The sequence below is a fragment of the Sceloporus undulatus genome, chromosome 2 (assembly GCF_019175285.1).
Source record: "Sceloporus undulatus isolate JIND9_A2432 ecotype Alabama chromosome 2, SceUnd_v1.1, whole genome shotgun sequence".
In the NCBI taxonomy this organism is placed as follows: domain Eukaryota; kingdom Metazoa; phylum Chordata; class Lepidosauria; order Squamata; family Phrynosomatidae; genus Sceloporus; species Sceloporus undulatus.
Genome location: NC_056523.1, coordinates 159,293,508 through 159,315,206, shown reverse-complemented (window position 1 = coordinate 159,315,206; position 21,699 = coordinate 159,293,508). Strand labels below are relative to the sequence as shown.

General features: G+C 42.7%; 1 protein-coding gene across 1 annotated transcript in view; it reads left to right on the top strand.

The window, feature by feature from the left end:
- Window positions 1-21,478, top strand: part of DHH (desert hedgehog signaling molecule) — a 35,339-nt gene extending 13,861 nt beyond the window's left edge. Inside the window, exons 2-3 of the mRNA XM_042447819.1 lie at window positions 16,518-16,779; window positions 19,255-21,478. Coding sequence (XP_042303753.1) covers window positions 16,518-16,779; window positions 19,255-19,922 — 930 coding nt within the window. The 3' untranslated portion in view covers window positions 19,923-21,478. The remainder of the gene's footprint in view (window positions 1-16,517; window positions 16,780-19,254) is intronic.
- The last annotated feature ends 221 nt before the right edge of the window (window positions 21,479-21,699 follow it).

Sequence of the window (21,699 nt, the reverse complement as noted above, 5' to 3'; positions counted from 1 at the left end):
GATCCCCAGCATAAAGGAAGGGTCCACTGTAGAGAACCAAACACAGAACATGTTCATCTTAGTGAAGAGAAGACTGGGGGATAACGTGATCACACTCTTTAAATGCCTCAAGGGCTGCCACAAAGAGGGGGGTGCTGGCTTGTTCTCTGCAGCCTCAGATGGCTAGGTCACGTTTAATGGTTTTAGGTTACAGGAGGATAGATTTTGATTGAACATTAGAAGGAACATATTGACAGTGAAAGCACTTCAGCAATGGAACCAATTTCCTAGGGAGGCGGTAGAGTCTCCTTCCCTGGGCAGCTTCAAAAAGAGGATGGAGAGCTACCTGCTGGGGATGCTGTCTAGGTGGAGAACCTGGACTGAGCAGGGGGTTGGACCTGATGCCCCATAGGGCCCCTACCAACTCTGTAAATCTATTAGTCTAGATTCTGATTTTCCCAAGTGCTCTGAGTACAGCTTTCACTTCACTGTCTAAAATTTTCACTTCATCTTCAAATGGTTCTTCCTTTAATGAATCTGTCATCCTTTCATCTTTTGTATAGTTCTTCAATGTATTGTTTCCATCGTCTTTTAAATTGTACTTGGTCATGTACTGTGTTCCCTGGGGGTGGTATAGCATCCTCGCTCTTAGTTTAAATTTCTCTTTGTTTCTTCAATCTTGTGTCTCTTACTCTTCCTTTTTTGTTGTCATCCTCTATTTCTCTGCATTGATTATTATAGTAGTTCTCCTTGTCCCTGCACACAAGTCACTGAACAGTTGCATTCAGGATTCTGGCTCTATTTCTGTCACCTGTTACTTCTTTTCTGCCCTAAATTACTTGAAGAATTTCATCTGTCATCCATTGAAGCTCACTTTCTTTTTGGCTGCAGATAGTGACTTTTTGCATTCATCTATTACAATGTCCCTGGCTTCAGTCTTTTGGCTCCTGGTCAATTATGCCTAGTGCAAATCTATATTTCACTTTGCTGTGGAGATATTCTTCAGGTTGTATTTCAGCATAATACTTGCTTTAGTGTTCGTCTTTAGCTTTACTCTAATTTTTTTATCTTAACAGTTCATGGTCTGTGCCACAATCTGCTCCTGGTCCTGTTTTTGCAGACAGAATGTAGCTTCTCCATCTTCTGCTTCTGATTAAGTAGTTTCTTTTTTTTTCTATATTGGTCATCAGATGATGTCCCTGTGTAAAGTAACTTCTGAAGAATATGTTTGTGATGAACAAACTACTGGCCTTACAAAATTTATTCAGTCCCTCTCCTGCTTCATTTCTTGATCATAGGCCAAATTTTCCTACAATCTTTGATTATGCTCTGTTTCCCACTTTTGCATTCCAATCGCCTAGGATGAACAACAAGTGTGTGATCAATTACCTCCTGGACTCCAGCATAGAATCTTTCTGTTTCTTCTTCTTCTGCCTTTATAGTTGGAACATAAACTTGCATTATGGTTATAGTGATGGGTTTTCGCTGAAGTCTTATTGATATGATTCAGTCAGACTTTGCATTGTATCCTTTGACTGCTTTTGCTACATCTCTCCTCAGTATTGATGCCACCCCCGTTTCTTCTTACTTCTTCATTTTCTGAGTAAAAGACAGTGTAATTATCTGACTCCAAATGTCTGATTCCTGTCCACTTTAGCTTGCCTACTCTAAGTATTGAAAAATATATATGTTCCACTTCTTGTTTTACAATATCTAGCTTCCCTTCATTCACAATCCACGCTCCTATAATGTATGTTGTGCAGTTTCAGACTTTCCTTTCACTTCTGAGCACATGAACATCTGGATGTCCTTGCCTCATTTGCCATAGTGCTACTAGCAGCTGTCCTCTGTTCTTCCCCAGTCCCTTGTTGAGTGCTATCCATTCAGTGAAACCTTGGGGTTTAATCTTCTGGCACTATCTCTTGTCTCATTTTGGATTGTCTCACCATAGGGTTATCTTGGTAAAAGACAAACTTGGTATAAGAGGTTTACCATGCCTCCTTCTGCACAATATTAATAAGTGGTATCTATGATGCCCCTACTGTTGTCTCTGAGAGCTCCTCCACCAGATCCCCCCCACTATTGCTGCCACCCAGTAGCTCTTTGGCACATTTTTTCCTGGCTCCTCAGCAAAAGCCTCTCTGACATGAGAAACCCCAGCACTGCTGCCATCAGCATAGCCCCTTGCCTCTCAAGAACACACAGCCCTACCAGCAGGGAAATGTTGTGTCATGGTGAATGATAATTCCTAAAATTATGTTTGTATAAATTGTGTATGTATTCTTTGTAGTCTTCTTTTTAGATCAGGCCTTTTTGAATGAAACATGTCAAACAATCACCAACTCCTTGACACCTAGTTTCTCTTTTTGGCATTTGGGGGATACTTTTGTGGCTTTTTATTTGTATATCCTATAGGTTTCTGATGTAGTCCTGCTTGTTTGCTTGTAATATTTTGGAAGGTGCTGGAGCAAGAGGAGCCACTTTCAGTACCTAGATCTGTCCCAGCAGAGATTCTACAATCCTGTTTATTGCATGTAAGGGATTCTGTGTGCTGTGTGAATTGTTTGGGAAAGAGAGGGCATTGGAGGAAGGAGTGGAAAGAAGGGATTGCTTCCTTTTGGGACAAGGATGTTTCACCTTTTGTAGATAGAAAGTTGACTTCATTCCAGTTTCCTGCTGCTGAGTCACAATGTACCATCTGAAGGCAGGGTGGGTGAAGGTTGGCAGCAGACATTTGGACTCGGAATAACTATGGGGGTGTAAAGAGAACAAAGAGAAGAATTGCAGGAAGGTTTACTGGCTCCTCTGGGACATAGCAAAGTGCCCTAAATGGAGACAGGAAGCTGAGCGATGTGGGCTTAAAGATCAAGTACAAATATTAATTAGGATGATTCCAAGAGTGCATTTTGCTTATACTCAGGAGGTGACTAATAATATCACTCTGGGCCAGGAAGATTATTTACCCACATCATAGTGAACAGAGATCCTGGTTTGCTTTGGCCTTTCAGATTTTGCTGTGTTTGTTGTATTCCTGGTAGTGTGCAAAAAATAGTTTTCTTTCCAGGTGTGTCAAACATTCTCTGCTCTTCAGTGTACTTTCTCTCTTTCTGTGACTCCGTGAAATTTGTAGGTTGTTCAGTACTTGCCCATGGCCTTGCTTCATGGCATTGAGCTACTTAGATGGTGTCATAATTCCTTTTGGTTTTAATCACATCTGTGGTCAGGGATGGTATACAGCAGAATACCACTTGTCCTTTTTCCCTCCTATCAGATCCATTTTCTAATGAATCATCATATAATATAAGGGCTCTTGATCAGGAGTCTTACCTTACACAAGGCTTTATGAAACAATATACAACTCACCCTCCACATTTGTGGCTTTGACTTTTGTGGATTTTATTATTTATGGTTTTGATAAATATGTTATCTCTAGGAATCTCTAGGTCCTCCACTGCAACCTGCCAGAAGTTGACTATAGAGTTGTGCTGGAGAACCTAGACGTTCTCAGAGAAAACACTTCTCTAGGCATTTGTAGGTCCTCCAGCATGATTCTATGACCAACTTCTGGTTGATGTTGACCACAGAGTTGCACTGAAGACCTGGAGATTCCTAGAGAGGTGTTATCTCAAGTAAAAAAGAACTGTGTTTTATTATTTGCAGGGTTTCCTCATTCATGGGGTCCTTCACCCCTAACCTCAGCGAATGTGGATGGACCACTATATTTGAGTTTTTGACCATCTGTTGACCATCTTCTATCCTGCCCATTTCTTCTTCTTTTTGTGGATTTCAGTCTTTCCTAATGGTTGGGTCGGGTCTTCAAGTGCAACCATGTGGTTTGGTTTTAGATTATATGGTTGTTGTTGCTGTGTGCCTTCAAGTTGTTTCAAACTTATGGTGATCCTAAGACAACCATATCACAGGGTTTTCTTGGCAATCTTTGTTCAGAGGAGGTTTGTGTTTGTCTTCCTCTGAGGCTGAGAGAGTGTGACTTGCCCAAGGTCACCCAGTGGGTTTCCATGGCTGGGTGGGGATTCAAACCCTGGTCTCCAAAGCTGTAGTCCAGTGCTCAAACCATTATGCCACACTGGCTCTTAGTCACTGTTAAATCTGCTTCTCAACCCACTCAAAAGAAATAACCAATTGTCCCTGTTATCACAAATGTCAAACTATACTGAGTTGACACTACAGTCCATGCAGGCATGCCTCCTGAGAAACAAGTCCCATTGAGTTTCATGTGGCCAACCCTCTGATGCATGTATGTAGAATTATAGTCTATAGAAAGAGAGAAAAGGGGTAACACTTTAAAATAGAAAGAACTGGGACACCTGGAAGCCTCGGCCTCCTCTTTTCTCAAGCCACAGACTGACTGTGAGTTGAGGCAGGGCAGGGCAGGGCAGGGCAGGGCAGTGGTAGCAGGTCCTGGGCAAATATTCTGCTCCTTCTGGGATCTTTTGGAGACTTTAGACTTTTCCAAAAGAACATAACAATGGCCAATACTCTTCTTCTGGTTTTGTCAAATGGATTTTCCCTTTGTTAACGTGCATTTGGAGAGGGGCAGTGGATGCAATTTGTTCAAAAAGGCAAGTTGCTGCTTCCAGGAGAGGCATTTCACCTCCTCTTCCCCCTCCCTCCCTTTTTTTTGGCCAAAAAGCAATAGTTCAGGGAGACTGGAGGAGTCAAGGGCCACAAAAACAGCATGGGGAAGGAGTGCTTTTAATCCCAAGGTAAAGTTTGCCCACCCCTGGGGCAGAGATTAGCAGGGTGAAAACTAGGCACAGAGTGCTAGATAGGGAGAAGAAGCGTCTGGTTCATGTTTATCTTAGGCACTCTAGAAGTTAGAGAAACATAGTTCTTATGTAATACCCTCTATTGTGTCTCTTCTCTTTTAAATTGACCTTAAGAAACAATTAAACCTTTTTGTCTTGTCCCTGGTACATGTTTTCTCTTACTTTATCAGCCTTTAACCTTTGATAATGGGAATAATGTCAAGGCCTCTTCAAAGTGCTGCTTGCATTTGTTTTTAAAAAATAAAAACCATTATTTCAACTTTAAAATAGTTGTGGTTGTTCTGATAGTTTTTGTTTTTTAGCAGTGATTGGAGTGGGCAGTGGTTGCAGCCTATATTCTTAGGCTCTCAGTCACAAATTGTCTTGTCTATAGGTTTGTACAACTGGCTGTGACTTAGCTCGCATAGCTTCAGTCGTGCATTCAACATGGCAGTTTAAAGAAGGAACAGAAATGCATATATCCCTTCCTTTGTGTTAGGCTATGTGTTGTTTTGTGCTGTCATGTCATTTCCAACTTATGGAGAAGATGAACCAATCACAGGATTTTCTGGGGCTGAGAGTGTGTGACTCTCCCAAGGTCATCCAATGGGTTTCTATGTCCAAGTGAGGAATCGAACCCTGATCTCTAGAGTTGCTGTCCAAAACTCAAACTATTACACCATACTGGTGTACTTTTTTTTTCCCAAAGAAAAGAGGCCTGAGTCTTTAACCTCCTGTAATCTTGCTTCCCCTCACTCCCTGTTAGTTTGGAGCAGCCCATCCAATCCTATTTGGATATCTGGCTGGGGAAAGTTCCAGTTTCTTCCAAGATGGGGTCATTGAATGGGTATGTGTGGGTGATGGTTATTCTAATTAAAAGGCTTTTCAATAGGCTTACAAGAGTCATACTTCCCTTTAGGATAGATGTAGTCAGTAGAGATAAGCCAGTCACTTGATTCTGAGACCTACTGCGTGCAATGCCACCACCCCCCTTTCAGCTCTGCTGGCTGGGTGCAAAAGGAACCCCCCAGTGGGAGTATGGGAGGGAGTCTGGTCAGCCCAGTAAGGTCCCATCTATGACACGTCCTACGGTGCCCTTTTCCCCCCTGCACTGACACCAGCCCAGGGAGTGTGGAGCTGCTGAAAGAGTTCTTTGTGGCAAAGTTGATGATTTTGCTGTTATTAACCAAAGCGTTTGAATTCTCGCAGAGTTAAGTAATTCTGGGCCAGGAAAATAGCTATTGTCCTTCGGCCCAGGAGCTGATGGGAAGTGTCTCAAATTCCTTTGGGTTTCTAGTATGTTCTTTTCACTATAGATAAGACTATGTTCCCTTGTTCTTAAATGCCTCTGCACCCTGCTATACTCGGCCTGATTCCCACTACCTTTTAAACTGGATTGCAAATCTGTTTGAACCGGTTCAAACGACTCTGGTTCCCACTTAAACCGAATCAATTCCAAGAGGGGGCCATGTGCTAGACCCATTTAATCCGCATCTTTTTGATACTGATGTTTTACGCGTCTTTTTTGATCAATCGATTCTGTACAAATGTGAACCAGATGTGGATCATAATCTATTTAAATTTGCCCTTCGGCCAGCTGGAGCAGGTCCATTTTGAATCAATTCATGTATGAATATGAACCACAAGGGGATTATTTTAGAAGGAAAAAATGCAAATGTAGTGGGAACCACGCTCCGCTGTCGAACCAGTCTATCAATTCAGATCACACACCAATTTATCTGCAAGTAGGAATAGGGCCTTCAATTCCCATCTGTGGCTCTTTGTAAGAGGTGGGGTTGTACCATGTTTCCATGAGGATGAGGTTTCTAATCGGTTAATGTTGCAAACTGGTATGTCTACGTGACAGAGCTAGCCTTACGTTTTGGGGATTCAGAAAGAGAGAGAGAGATTGAGCTAAGATGCGTCCAGCACAGTGACCCATTGCCTTGAAGAAAAATAAAATTTCTGGGTGACACAGCTTTTATCATTTTCCCATTGAGCTTTTATCAGAATTTCAGCACTTGTTTCAAACTACAGTATTTTTTAGAAAATCAAGTTGTATTTTCAGTTTTCTTTCTGACTGTCTGTCTGTTAGTCAGTCTTTTTTTAAAAAAAATCTGTCTGTTATATATTTCTACTTTATTACATAGCCACTCCAACTTCATCATACACTGGGGGGGTGTCTTTCTAAATAACCAGTTGCTTTGTCCCTCAAGTTGGCTGCCTCTTGGCTCTGTAGGAAAGTATCCTTATACAAACACATGTGGTTGTTTTGTAAGTCACAGGAACTGTATATGTGTATGATTTTATTCATATTATTGATGAAAGATTATGAAAGACATGATGGAGCTATGTCACACCTGTTGCAGAGACATGACTTAGAGAATGGATCTGCAACAGGATGCTGCTGCTAATCACAGGTACTTTGCAGCTGTAAAAGAATGTGTTTGTCATGCAAAGTTTTTAGATGTACAGTACATCTGAGATGGTTTATATATACAGTGGGCCCACAGAATCCACTGTGGTTTGGTTCCAGGAAACCACCCCTACCCCCTGGTACCAAAATCTGTGGATGCTCAGGTCCCATTAAATACAGTGGGAAAGTAAAATGGTATTCCTTACATAAAATAGCAAAATGAAGCTTTGCTTTTTGGAATTTATATTTTTTTTAAATATTTTCAAACCGTGGGTGCTTGAATCTGTGGATCAAAAATCTGTGGATATGGAGGGCTGACTCCATGTGAAGTGGCCAGTGTATGTGTATGTTGTACCCCAGTACAATATTTAGGCTTCATGTATTCTGCATTAGAGGGTGGGTGGGTGGGGGATATCAATCAGTAAAGTAAACATCTCTGTCAAGAAAAAAATTAATTTCTGCAACCTGCCTAAAGTTTGCAGATTCATTTGCACATTATGCTAAGGGATCTTTAACTTCATCCTTGATCACTATAGATATCCCTCTGGCTTTGAAGATTAATTGCTTCTTTCAAGCCTGTCTTCACAACCCTGAAGACTAGAAAGTTATAATTTAAAAATGAAAACCAAGACTTTCAGGGCCCTTAATGTGGCTGTGTCCTAAATGACTGCACTTGATTTCTATTTGGGCTACAGTGAGATTCCACCTAAAGACAGGAAGAACTTCCTGATCAGTGTTGCCAACAAGCCTTGAAGCTATTCCCCAGAATGTTTTACCAAAATCCAAAATCGCTGGAATTCCCCTATATTTATTATTATTATTCAGTCAAAATCCGTGGAAATAAATTAATTAAATTCCCCAGATTCCGGGGAAGTCTCTGGAAATTGGCAACACTGTTCCTGATCGCAGGCTGGATGGCAATCTGTCAGGGGTGCTTTGATTGTATAGTCCTGCATGGCTGGAGGTTGGGCTGAATGGCCCTTGAACTCTCTCCCAGTTCTATGATTCTATATGCCTCTGTGAAATTGCAGGTCACTCAGTGCCCTGCAAACAATGCATGAAAATGTCAATATACTTCTACAGACACTCTGGCCACCATGACAGGACATGGTATGGCACAGAACTGTCACTTTGGGTGCATATACACTGTAGAAATAATGCAGAATACTGGAATTTGTAGTTGTGTGAGACATGAGCACTCTGGCCAAGAAGGCAAAAGACCTTGTAAAACTACAAACCCTAGGATTCCACATGATGGAGCCATAGCACTTAGAGAGGTGTCAAACTGCATTATTTCTACTGTGTAGATGCACTATTAGGGGGAGTTCTCACTTAAGATTTACAGCGATTTAAGCTATACCGGTTTCAATAAAACCGATTCAAAATAACCCTGTTCTTATCCCGCGTTTCGAATCGCTTTTTATGTTCGTTCCTATTTGGCTCTTTGAATCGATGTTTTTCTCCGTCAGCGTTCCTAGTTAGAATAAAGCGGTGTATATATAACTCGATTTTGCTTCCCCCTACCATTTTTGGAGCTGCCAATCATGGCAACGTCAGCATGACGTAACGTTAATCCGGAGTATCTGGAACCGGTTTATCTTGTTTCTGCGTTTCCATTTTATTGACCGTTTGTGATTCGCTTTTAATTTGCCGCCTTTTTTTAATTATTATTTAAAGATTTAGGGTTCTCTAGGCAAACAATTGATAATGCAACAAATGCACGATGGCAATCACTCCTCCTCACCCAGGGTCACACACTATATATATACCCACTTTCTTTCAGGTTAGCATTCTCCGAAGATGCCAGCCACAGATGCTGGCGAAACATCAGGAATAAACTCTTATAGAACATGGCCACATAGCCCAAAAAACCCACAAAAAACTATAAATGCACCTTTGTTACACATTCTTTCCATCAAACACACCATGCAAATGTCTTCCATTAGGTCCTTCTGTTGCAAGTGCTTAGACATCCTTATTCTTTAACTGGGAGAGTGCAGGTCTTCCCTTGGCCAGCTCATACACACATAAATTGCTGTTGTGCCGTGTGGAATGCTGTTGTCCAAGACCCAGAGGTACCTGTTGGGCAATCCTTGTGATGATTATTGCTCCTCTCCACAGATGTGCCCATGCCATTCTGTGATTCTTGTTTTCTTAACGTCCTCAGTTACTGGGGACTCGCTTCCTATGCTATTGCCACGATGTGACACAGATCCCAACACTGTTTCACAAGGACAAGTTCAAGAGGAGGCAAGCTATAACCATTCCCTTCCACGGTGCTTCACTATTTAAAGAAACTTCATTGGTGCTTCACTCTTTAAAGAAACTTCATTTCAAAGAAAAATATGTAAAACAGAGTGTGGGGTGGGGAATGGACTGCAACTCAAAGAATCTCCTGACTAGCATGACCACTAGATATGATGGCAAATTGCTTCTGCAAGAAAGCCATTGCTGGACTATTTATCTCTTGTCTAATCTCGATTGGTACTTTTTGTATCTCCTCTGTCAATGTCTGATTCATGTCTGGGATTCTTTGTTCTTCTAAAGATGGTCTCCCTTGTAATTGTTGTTTTGACCTTGTTGATTGATTTCTTGTATTCACTGACATACTTAACTCTCTTTATTTTTAACTTCCCTCTGTCATCTTTCTCAAGATTTTTTCCTTTTGTTTGTTTAGTGAATAACAAACATTTTCTTTTTAGTAGCAATAGTACCTTATATTATATTAAGTCCTTTACATGTAAATCTTGGTTATACCTATCAAAAGGGGGGGGGAGTGTATTAAATTATTAGAGTATTTTCTAATTCAAAATTCCAATTCAGAAACTATCTGTTGTCACTCTTTACAATCCCTGTTGGTTAATGAAATTTCCCCCAACTTCTCACAATTATTATGATTAACTGATCTTAATTAAATAGTTGCTTCTCAAAAACAATATATGCTTCTAAATACAAGAACAACAAAGCTTCTAAACTATGTATAGGTTCTAATCTATAAATATGTAAATATTTAGATGTATATATACACCTTTCCCATCTTAAATGTGTGTACATATGTAAATATTTAAATGTGTATATACATCCACTACCAATCTTTAAATCTTACACCCACAATCTCTTAAAAGTGCTGGACTATTTATCTCACATAGGGTTACCATAAGTCAGGACCTCCAAACCGGGACAAATGTAACACAAGATTTTCAAATGTAGGACACATTTTTTTAAACATGGAGGACACGCAAAAAATGATGATTTTAACAAAAATGTTAATATAAATGCATGTTTCTTAGACATGATCAAAATGGAGGACATTTTGGCATTATTCCTAGACAGATGGAAGAAATATACTTCCCTTTCTGGCCAAACCACCCCCCTCCATTCCAAAACACACAACAGCACATTTGGGCATTGAACATGGCTTTACTTAACATGGCTTCTTGCATATTTCAGAGGCTTATTCCATAACCATATCCTTTGGGTTTAACACTTAGCATGGTTTAACATGGCTATGCATATTGAACATGTCAAGGTGGTTTCACAAGAAGTGGATTTGCCGTTTCAAGTTTCTTGAACCAACTGTACTTTTCGGAAGTGTCTACTTGGTCAAGGGAAAGCACAAAAAATACACCAAAAACACACCTTGGAAGGTGACACTGTCTCGCCTTCAGAAAGAGTGAGCGCATGCGTCAGAAGCTGATTGATATCAATATCACCATCCTCATCATCATCACTATCACTGTCCAAGCAAGCCAGGCTTGTTAGCATTCAAAGCACCCAAATGCACTTTGGATAGTCACACCATCTCAGCTTCAGAAAGAGTGAGTGCATGCCTCAGATCAATATCAATATCACCACCAGAAGGCTGGGTTGTATATATTTAATAACAAAAATAAAATAAAATAAAATAAAAAACCAAGGCTGGGTTGTATATACTGTATTTAAAAATAAAAATAAAATAAAAAACTTTTCCCTCCCCCTGGCCCAGAGGCCTATCCTCTTCTGTCCTCCTCCTCCTCCTCCTCATCGGTTGCATACTTGCATTTGGCGCCAGGAAATGGCACTTCCCCTCCCCCTGGCCCAGAGGCCTATCCTCCTTGGTCCTCCTTCTCCTTTGCCTCCTCCTCCTCCTCTTCCAAAGCTCCTGACACTGGCCAATGGCAGACTGGGGCTGGAAACTAGGCCAGCCCCTGCTTGTCTGCCATTGGCCAGAAGGCTTAAGGGATGAGCACTGCCCTTTAAGCCCCGCGCGCAAGTGCGCAAGAGGAGCGAGCGCGCGCTGCTGCCAGCCGTGGCTCAGGCACATGCCGTGGGGGGCGGTGCAGCAGCTGTGCAAGAGGAGGAGGAGCGGAAGAAGTGGAGGGCAGTGCGGCCATGGAGGAGGGGGAGGTGGGTGGCCGGCCAGCTGCGTTAGTGGCTGCGACAATGGCCGTGTGAGCGCGCCCAGCCCAGAGGCTGGGCCCGAAGCTGGGATTTAAGGCAAATCGGGCTGGAGCGGGCCCGGTGGTCCCAAAAGCGGGATTGTCCTGGGGGTCGCCGAGATATGGCATCCCTAATCTCACACCATTGCCCAGCTTTCTTTCCTGCTCTCCTTCCCAAGGTGTGGCTATCAACACGGTTTTCTCTGTTTTTTACAAGTCTGCACCTTCTTGTGAGATGGGACAGCAGTTTACTACAGGTGGACTCTCCTTATCTGGAATTCCAAAATCCAGACTATTCCAAAAACCAAAACCTTTTTCATGAATGGCTGAAATAGTGACATCTTTGCTTTCTGGTGGTTCAGTGTATACAAACTTTGTTTCATGCACAAACGTACTTAAAATATTGTGTAAAATGTACTTTAAGGCTATGTGTATAAGGTATATATAAAACAGAAATGAATGAGTTTAAACTTGGGTCCCATCTCCAAGGTATCTTATTACATACATATATGTAAATAGAGGTATACCAAAAAAAAAAACCCTCTAAAACACTTCTGGTCCCAAGTATTTCAGACAAGGGAAACTCAACCTGTATTTGCACCAAGCGACAGTTAATGTAAATACAATGATAAATTGTGGTTTACTTTTTCATCACACGAGAATGAGTTTTTCTGTATGGTTGCCCCAAAGGGACCACAAAGATTGCGACTGGGCCATTCCAGCAGTCCTTGGCTGCATTTACATTGCAGAAATAATCCAGTTTTATACCACTTTTATTGCTCTGGCTCAGTGCTAGGGAATATTGGGAATTGTAGTTTATTGTGACACCAGAGCTCTCTGACAGAGAAGGCTAAATGTCTCACAAAGCTACAGTTCCCAGAATCCCATAGCATTGAGCCATGGTAGTTAAAGTGATGTCAAACTGGATTATTTCTGCAATGCAGATGCAGTCCTTGTTTCTGCGATCTGAGCAGGGGACACTGTAAGAACTGGGCCAGGAATGGCAGGCACTCCAGGGAACTCTGAGACAGCCTTGTCACAGCAAACTATATTATTAAGAGATATCTGTACATACAAAGTGGTGGCAAGAAACTGGATGTGAGAATGCCTTTTCCTTCTTTCCTAATCGCATGAATTACAGGGTTCTAGCTGGGAATTGCTGCTGAAGAACCTAAGTTCTTGGTTCAGCTGAGCCCAGTGTGGGGGCACTGTAGGAGTTGGGAGTGGTAGGACATTCACTTGCAGGAACATATAGCACGATATTGCTCAATCCAATAATCTTTCTGTCTGCCTACTCTCACCCCGTATAGACATAAAAAAGGTTAATTAAAAACCAGATAACAAATCAGAATGTGTTTTTCTCAGGGCAGCTGTTAACCCAACCGTCAGTGTTCTTTCCACATGGCTGCTCCATGCAGGAGGTGGGCTAATCCCAAAGAGTTAATGGTTAATTGTCAATGGCCAGGAACCCCGGCCCTCACCCCCTGCTTTGAAAGGCTTGGCTTTAGTTTTTCTTGGTTGTTTTTATAAACAGATTATGCAGCAAATGGGTGGGAGGAGGGGAGAATGTCAGCCTGTTTACAATCAGGAAGAAATATATCTGAGAAAATAAGTACGTATTTTCAAAACAGTTTACCTTTCTGAAACATACACACACCATGTGTTGAGCTTCTGGGAACATTGCACTTTTACATTTTTGATTCTTGATTCAAAGATGCTTATCGTGAAATGGATTCCCTCACCAGGCTACCACCAGTACAGTATTTGATAATTAAATTTAAAAGCATGGACCAAAGAGTGAAATGTGAGAGGGTCTGCATGGGCTTGGTATTAGTCCAGTAATACCATTTTTAATATCTAGATTTCCAACTGACCTGGCCACAAGAGCTCCAGGCAATTTACATTCACAAGATGAGAAATTAAAAAAAATACTATCATGTTTAGTATTTGCATTAATATTTTACTTTGCATTAATCCTGACCAGCAAATGTAAGCTTGAATCCAAATGAGAAAGTTAGAGTTCTTAGAGTCTAGCTTGGAAAAGCCTGACAGTCTCATTCAGGCCACCAGAGTAGACAGTCTCATTCAGGCCACCAGAGTAGACAGTCTCATTTAGGCCACCAGAGTACATCACAGAATCCAGCTGTGTTTCCAGAATCTCCCTGGACCTCGCAAATGATCTTTTGCACGCAAAACGTGTGCTCGCGCTGAATTGCACATAGGCTTGCCATATGTGCTGAGAAACAATCATGGATTGGAGGGTCCAAAAATGTCCTAGCTGGCTGGGCATGATTGAAGTCACAAATCCTGGATTCCTGCATTTTGTCAGAAACTGAGACACTCACCTTCCTTCTTATTCATCTCTGAAGAGAGCAACACAGTGAAAATCAAGGGCAGGTGATGCTCATCCTATTAACACCAGGATAAGAAAAAAGAGCCAGAGAGGAGGTGCAGATAGCCTCCAGCAGGCATGGCTTTAAATTTTGGATGGGCAATGAGCTTCTCTCCCCTTCACCTATTGGACTCTTTTTCTGTTTCAAAGGGGGGGGGGGAGAGAAGCCATTAAAAATAAAGACAGGTGAAACAGGAGGGGAGAAGAGGAAAGAAGGAAAAAAAGAACAAGAAAAAAAGAGGTTTAAGCATAAAATATCCACTTCTCTGCACAGTGTAAGGAAATGTATTGCGTTGACTCCAATTCAGATGGGTTAATTTATGGGATGGTGGTTGGGATTTTGGAGGAGGAAGAAGCAGCCAGGGATGGGAAGTGGGGTTGGTGGGAGGTATGCAGGGACTAAAGATGGGGCCGACAATCTTCAAAATACTTAAGCCTTAAGAGGGGGAGATGGAGACAAGAATGGGTGGAAAATGCTTCAGAATCTGGTCAGTCATCTTGTTTTTCACACTGTCTGCCTACCTCCAGAATGACAAATGAATAAATACATCACAATCCTAAACAGATCTACCAAGAAGCCAAATTTATAGGGTTTGCTAGTAGGACTAGCCTCAGAGGATGGCAGTGGCGACACCCCCCACCCCCTGAAGAAACTTGCAAAGAAAACCCTATTTTAGGTTCACCTTAGAGATTTGGAGTTCTCTGTTCCAAGTCCAGCATTTTAAACATTGGTCTGTACTGTTTCTTGTCAGATTGGTTTTAACTTTTAAAATGGTACAAACGTTAAACATAGTAGGAGAAAAAAAATGCCACCATTAATGTGCTGAATTTGCATAATTGTGCTGGTTTTCATAATTAGAATAGTTTCATAATATGCAAATTATGTGTCCAGATTTTAAGAAGTAGAATATAGCAACCTAGCTGCACACCTAAACAAAATGAAGGGAATCCTGTGTTGCGTGCATGTGGCCAAAGGTCAAAAACATTTCAGGAGCCCTGGGGCACAGTGGTTAAATGCCAGTACTGTAGCCACAAGGTTGTGAGTTCAATCACAACTGTGCTGTGCATTGTTTTGAACATTTTTCTGTGTGGAATATCTAGTTCTACAGGAGAATTCAAAGCCACCTTCTCAGATGGCCCAAGGCCCATTTCAGCACTGGATGTGAGAATGGGCTGGTTGTTGTGACTGGAAAAAAATTGTAATCTTTCTTTCCCGGTCTGTTCTTATCCAAACTGTGGTTTTTCATTCAGCTGCTACTGGCTGTGTTTGGGCTATCAGGGCCTTTGAAGTCTTTGAGGATGGGACGAGGTAGAATCGGGAAGCATATGGTTGCAGGTTCTTTTGTTGTTTTCATGGTCGAAGGACCACAGGATACTCTCTTGACAGATGAGGCATTGTAATGCCGTATATCTTAGGAGTGTCCTTCTGAACTGTGCATACAGACAATCTATATTAGATTCTGTGACAATGACATGCCATCCTTGAAGTTGCCACATGTTGGTTTGTATTTTCTCTGCACAGACAGTGAGTGGCACAGTTGGTGCCAAGAATTGGCTGCCACGGTTATTGTATTGTCTCTTCTTTCCTACCAGTATTGTTTTATTTTTCTACTGTGAGTGTATGGGTTTTAGGTTTACCTTGCATGAAGATAATGCATTAATAGCCATATTAGTGCTTGGAAAAATTACTTTTATAGACTCTAACTCCAATGCATGGCCTGTGGCCATTGTAAGCTGGAACTCCTGGAAACTGTGGTCCAAAATTCCTCTAACTTTTCCGAACATTTGGTCTAATGGGACTGTGGTATTAGCTGGAAAGGCCTGGATGAATTTTTGTTTATATAACAGATGACTGAAAGAAGGCTTATCATGCGACAGGAGTAGGCACTCAGGAGGAAAATGTCTTTTCCTGATAGACCTAAGAGAGTTCTTTGGGTTGTCTGATGGACTGTGATGGAAAAGGGATGAAATCAGCAAGTGACAGATGCTGAAAACAAGAAAAGAGTGTCCAAATGTATTCTTATTCCAAACTTTGGTCCTTCAGGTGTTTTGAGACTTAATTTCCCAAAAGCCCTAGCCAGCTTGGCTAGCAGTCAGGAATTCTGTGAACTGAATTCCAAAACATCTAGAGGACCAAAGTTTGGGAACCACTGTCTTAGATAATCAGATTTCAGAGAGAGAGCTGTATTAGTTTGTTTCAACATTAAAAAAGGAATAGGGAGAGGGAGAGAGTCTAGCAACACCTTTAAAAATAATTTATTTTAGAATGGGCTTTCGTGGATTTCAGTCCACTTCCTCAGATGTACCAAATAATGAAATAAGTAGATGCAATATTATTAGCCCTGTCCTCATATGAAACATGTGAAGGAGCAACATTTTAATTGGCCAAAGCCTTAGACAATGGGCAAACAAGCAAACAAAACCAATCTTGACTTTCCTGGTGATCTCCAGAGTCAGGCTGCTGGCTTTTCTCCCAGAGACTATTGGTTCCTTAGCTGTACAGCATGGCTGTTAATGTCCTTTCTCCACATTTTTTCTCCCTGCAGCGCTGCAAGGACCGTGCGAACGCCTTGGCCATTGCAGTAATGAATATGTGGCCAGGCACCCGGCTGCGTGTGACAGAGGGATGGGATGAGGACGGACACCACCTGCCTGATTCCCTGCACTATGAGGGTCGTGCATTGGACATCACCACCTCTGACCGTGACAGAGAGAAATATGGCATGCTGGCTCGCTTGGCTGTAGAGGCTGGCTTTGACTGGGTTTACTATGAATCCAAAGCACACATTCATGTATCAGTGAGAGCAGGTAAATAGTAAAAAAAGCTATGTTCCCAGCATGGAAAAGATAGGGTGGGGATGCAGAGGTCATGGAAATGGCATAGCAAGATCAAAGTATCAGGCTCCATTCTGAGGTCTGGAAGATGAAAAGTTGGAATCTGTGATGTTCTACATGCCAGTGGACTACAATGGTCATCATCCTCAACCCTTGGGCATGCTGGCTGGACCTGACAGGAAATGCAGTTAAATACTCCGGTGGTCTATAACTTTCCCCATTCTGCTTTAAAGAATGGGAGGAAGACCAAACTTGGCCATTTTACTGCCCAAAGAAAAATATTTTAAGTGCCACCTATTCTTCTGGTGATAGGGCAAGAAGGTTTTTCCCCCTCATTCAGTGCATTAACTAAAAAGTGGGAGCTGAGCATATGGACCTTTGAGGTGGGTCATCTGTGGCTTCTAGGACCCTCTCAACACATCCAAAGGCCCTGATGGTTCTCCAAAAATTTAGTTAAAAATATTTTTAAAGCCCAAACCATCTGCTATTAAATGCATTAAGAGCCCTCTGTAGTGCTATAAAGTGCTCTTTGAGGTGGTTTGCAACCCCAGCCATTGTCACTCCCCCACTGCCTGCCTGAAAGGGAGCCAGAGGTGATGTGTTGTCACTTTCATTGTGACTGTGATAACACCCTGCAGCCCTTTAGAGCTCCAGAGCAGCTGAAAATGGGGTGTCAGGATCTTTCAGGCTCTGGAGTATACCCATCCCTGCATTGATCTTTAAATTTCTTATTCTCTCCATATAGGCTTGCCATAACCCGGTGGGAGGCGTGACTCCCCCGATTTCTAGGGGGCATTCCCGGTCACGTCACGCCCTTGGGTGGCTGCCCGGCTCCTGACCCTGCTGCATCCCTATATTGTGATGGGCTGGAGCTGGCAGGGGAGGGCTCTGCTGCTCTGCCTTGCCTAATAATAGGATTTATTTATATACTGCCCAATCACTGGGAATCCGAGCGGTTTGTGAAATTAACAGCCAAACTACACAGGCAGATCAGCTCCTGGCATTGAACAAGCAGAGCTCTGCTCTGGAGCCACAACAAACTACATTTCCCAGAATTCCATAGCATTGATCCAGGACAGTTAAAGTACTGTCAGACTGGGTTATTTCTGCAGTGTGTATGTAGTCTAAGAGCCCTGCAGATTACTCCTCTTTATCTAACCCTAATCCCCTCTAGGTACCCCATCTAGCCCTCCTTCTATAGCCCCCTTTCTCAAACCCCCATATTTAACCCCCCTTTCTGTTTAATCCTTTTTTTTAAAGAAGAAACCATCAATTTTTCATGTCCTCCATTTTTATAAAAGTGTCCTACATTTGGAGAAAATGTTGTCCTACATTTGTCCTACATTTGTCCCGGTTTAGAGGTCCTGACTTATGGCAACCCTATCTCCATAAGGCATCAGCATACCAACCTGCTTCCCTTGGCCAGCAATTAAACACCAGCCCCTGCGGCCTGCATTTTCCTCCTCTACCAGTCTCAGCTCACACTTGGCCCCACACCTACTGGCTTTCACATTTCTCCTGTTGCCCTGTTTTGGATTTCCTTTTTATGTTAGGAGTCTTTCGTTTCACTGCCTGCCATTAACAAAGAAAAGCTGTCTCAATGCTGAAGTGGCATGGCAAAGGAGAGATTTCCTTCCCCTTCCCACTTCTTGCTGTGTGCCTTCAAGTAGCTTCTGGCTTATTCTTGGCAAGATTTGCTCAGAGGTTCCCTTTCCCCCCTTTACCTTCCTCGGAGGCTGGAAGAATCAAAAATCCACCAATGATACCTTTATTGGGGCAACCAAAATACACAATTATATGCTGCAAGCTTTCAAAGCTTCACTGACTTCTTCATCAGACAAAGTGTTAAAAACCATACAAGAGAAAAAACATTGAAGATGTTAGTCATAGGCCTGCATGTTGCTGTCTTTGTTCTCAGATGTTATAGAGGGTATTACTTGCAGGCTGGAACCTCCTCCTTCTGGCCATGTGGTCCCTCTAAGATTCTCAAGGTCCAGGAAATTTAACATCCATTTGCAAAACAAAAAAGATGCTTCTTCGTAATCCAATATGTCTCCATCCTTTGTGAGGCCCAGGCCCCTTTTGTGAGGCTGGAAGAGTGTGACTTGCCCAATGTCATACAGTGGTTTTCCATAGCCAAGCATGGTGTTGGGGATTTGAACCCTGGTCTCTAGAGTCATAGTCTGACACTCAAACCACTCCACCACACAGGCTCTCTCCCCCATTTACTGCAGAATAAACACATGTCAAAAACGCTGCTTAGGACTGTACTAGGGCAGAGCTGGCCTTGACCCATAGACAAAAATTTCAGTTGTAGCTCCTAGCAGATGCCAAAACACATCAAGGGAGTTGGGACACTTCGTTCTTATCCATAACTTGAGACTTGAGCCAGTGGGCTGGAAGCCAACTGCTGGCACTTCTAATGGTGTCCCCTTATGCTCCCCCTAGATAACTCCGTGGCGATTCGGGCTGGTGGCTGCTTTCCTGGGGATGCAGCTGTAACTTTACAGAGTGGTGAGAAGAGAAGACTCTCTGAACTTCGCCGTGGGGACTTTGTGCTCAGCGTCGATCAGAGCGGGCAGGTGACACCTAGTGAGGTTTTGCTGTTCCTTGATCGAGACCAGCACCAGCAGGCCATATTTGTGGCTATTGAGACAGACAGCCCTGTCTACCGGCTGCTCCTCACGCCCTCACACCTCATCTTTGCTGCACAGGATCCGATCAACAGCACAGCAGACTTCTCTCCAATCTTCGCTAGCCGGGTGCGTGTGGGGGACTCTGTGCTGACGTACCAGGATGGCAGCCTTCAGTTGCACCCTGCCCAGGTGGTCCGTGTATGGCGGCAAGAGGGCACTGGGGTGTATGCCCCCTTGACTTCACATGGCACAATTCTGGTCAATGGGGTGCTGGCTTCTTGCTATGCCGTGCTTGAAAGCCACCGCTGGGCCCATCATGCCTTCACCCCCTTGCGGCTTGCCCATAGCCTTTTCTCACAGTTGCCTTGGAAGGGCGAGGCTAGGAATTGCAGCACCCAGGAGATGGGCATGCATTGGTACTCACAGTTCTTGTATCAGTTGGCACAGAGTGTGCTGGGTCAAGACACTCTTCACCCATAAAGACTTACCTGGCAATGTGGTTGCCCTGCAGATAGAAACCCACTCAAGATCCTGTACCTTTCTTGGTCTTGGTTAGATAAAGACCCCATAACTGATGGTTCCTTGAAACATGAGTGTTTGGAGCTGCAAGGGAGGGAGTGGGGAGGGAGAAGAGAGAAGCAACAAAATGAATGGCAGGTGTGTCTTCAGAGGTAGCCTGTTTAATTTAAATCAATTTATATGAATGGTTCAGGGTAGGCTGTGGATGGAGGACACTGGACTAACTGTAGACATACCCACAGAGTTTGCAGTCATCAATGACACTGTGTTCCTCCTCTAAATTTAGCACAAAAACCATATATCCCATTGTCTTTTAAAACTGGGGTGGTGAGATTTCTTCTCCCATTTCCCATTGTTGTCTCAAAGTCTGGTTGATAATCATTCAAAATAAAATAATAGCTCTTTCCCACTCCCCTTTCAGCTGCTTAACTTGGACAGATGGGGGAGAATGATGGAGGGATTGAGCAGAAATAATATCTGGTGGGTTGAAGCAGTAGTTTTTTGGGAGGAGTATTTCCTCCAGGCCTGGAGAAGTACACTATTATTTAGAGCAGTGGCTCTCAACCTGTGCTCCAAGGAGCCCTTAGGGCTCTGCCTGCACTTCCCAGGAACTCTGTGCCCACTCCTGGAAAATGAAAGAAATAAACATTGAATGAAATTAAAGTATAAGAATATATTCTTATATACACTCCTAAACATAATTAACTTGTAAGACATAGGGTAAGCCTCTTAAGGGCTCAGCCATAAAAATAAGGGCTCTACAAGTTAAAAAGTTTGGGAACCCCTGATTTAGAGTGAACAACAACCAAGGAGTTGGGTCAGCTGCCCACTTTTGCAAAAGGCAGTATGGCATGAGCAGTGTCCATGATGGTGGTAGTGTGGGTGGTCATGAAGGGCCAAGTAATGAGCCTGAGATTCAACACCAAACAAGGGTGCTTTGAAATAGTGTGCACTGGGTCACTTTAACTCAGCATCCTTTACTTACCTGAATTATAACACTGGATTCACTGGGGTCACAAGCAGGGAAACTCCAGTCTCTCAAGCACAAGGCTGGAACTCTCTTGTGCAGGCTGGAAAAGCTGAGTGGTCCTTCTTGTGATAGACACCTGCCTTTTCTTCCCAGTCACCTTGACCTTGATCAAGGCTCATCTGTACTTTTCTGTTGCCAGAAAACTTCTTTATCAAACTTTAAAATTCTTGCTGCTCTTATGAAGTCTACTGTAACAAGATTAACCCTGCCGCTCCAGATTTTTTATTTTTATATTTAAATACATAGTAATTTAAGTTGTGATCTGCCCCCTTCCTCCCACTCCCATGCAGGGTATTAATGTTAAGTTTGTCAGGGGGAGGTAGGGGAGGAGTAGGTTATTTTTGTAATCAGCCTTAACTTTTTAAAAATGTAAATAGTATTTTTATGTGTGTTTAACTAAAGAAAATTTCTCCAAATCCTATTGCACAAAGTATTTCTTGAAGGAAACCATAGTCTGCTTACATATTGAGGAGGGGGGAGGACTGATATTAGAGAAAGCACACCCATCTCAGAAAGTATCTCCTCTGTGTATTCAACAGTTGTCTTGGACATGAATTTCCTCATACCACTGGTAGGCAACCTGGTACCCTCCAACTCTTTTGTACTGTAGTTTCCAGAATCCTGATCATTTGGGCAAGATGACTTGGACTTATGGAAGTAACAATCCAAAATATTTCAGAAGGCCTGCTCCCGTCTAGCAGGATTGTC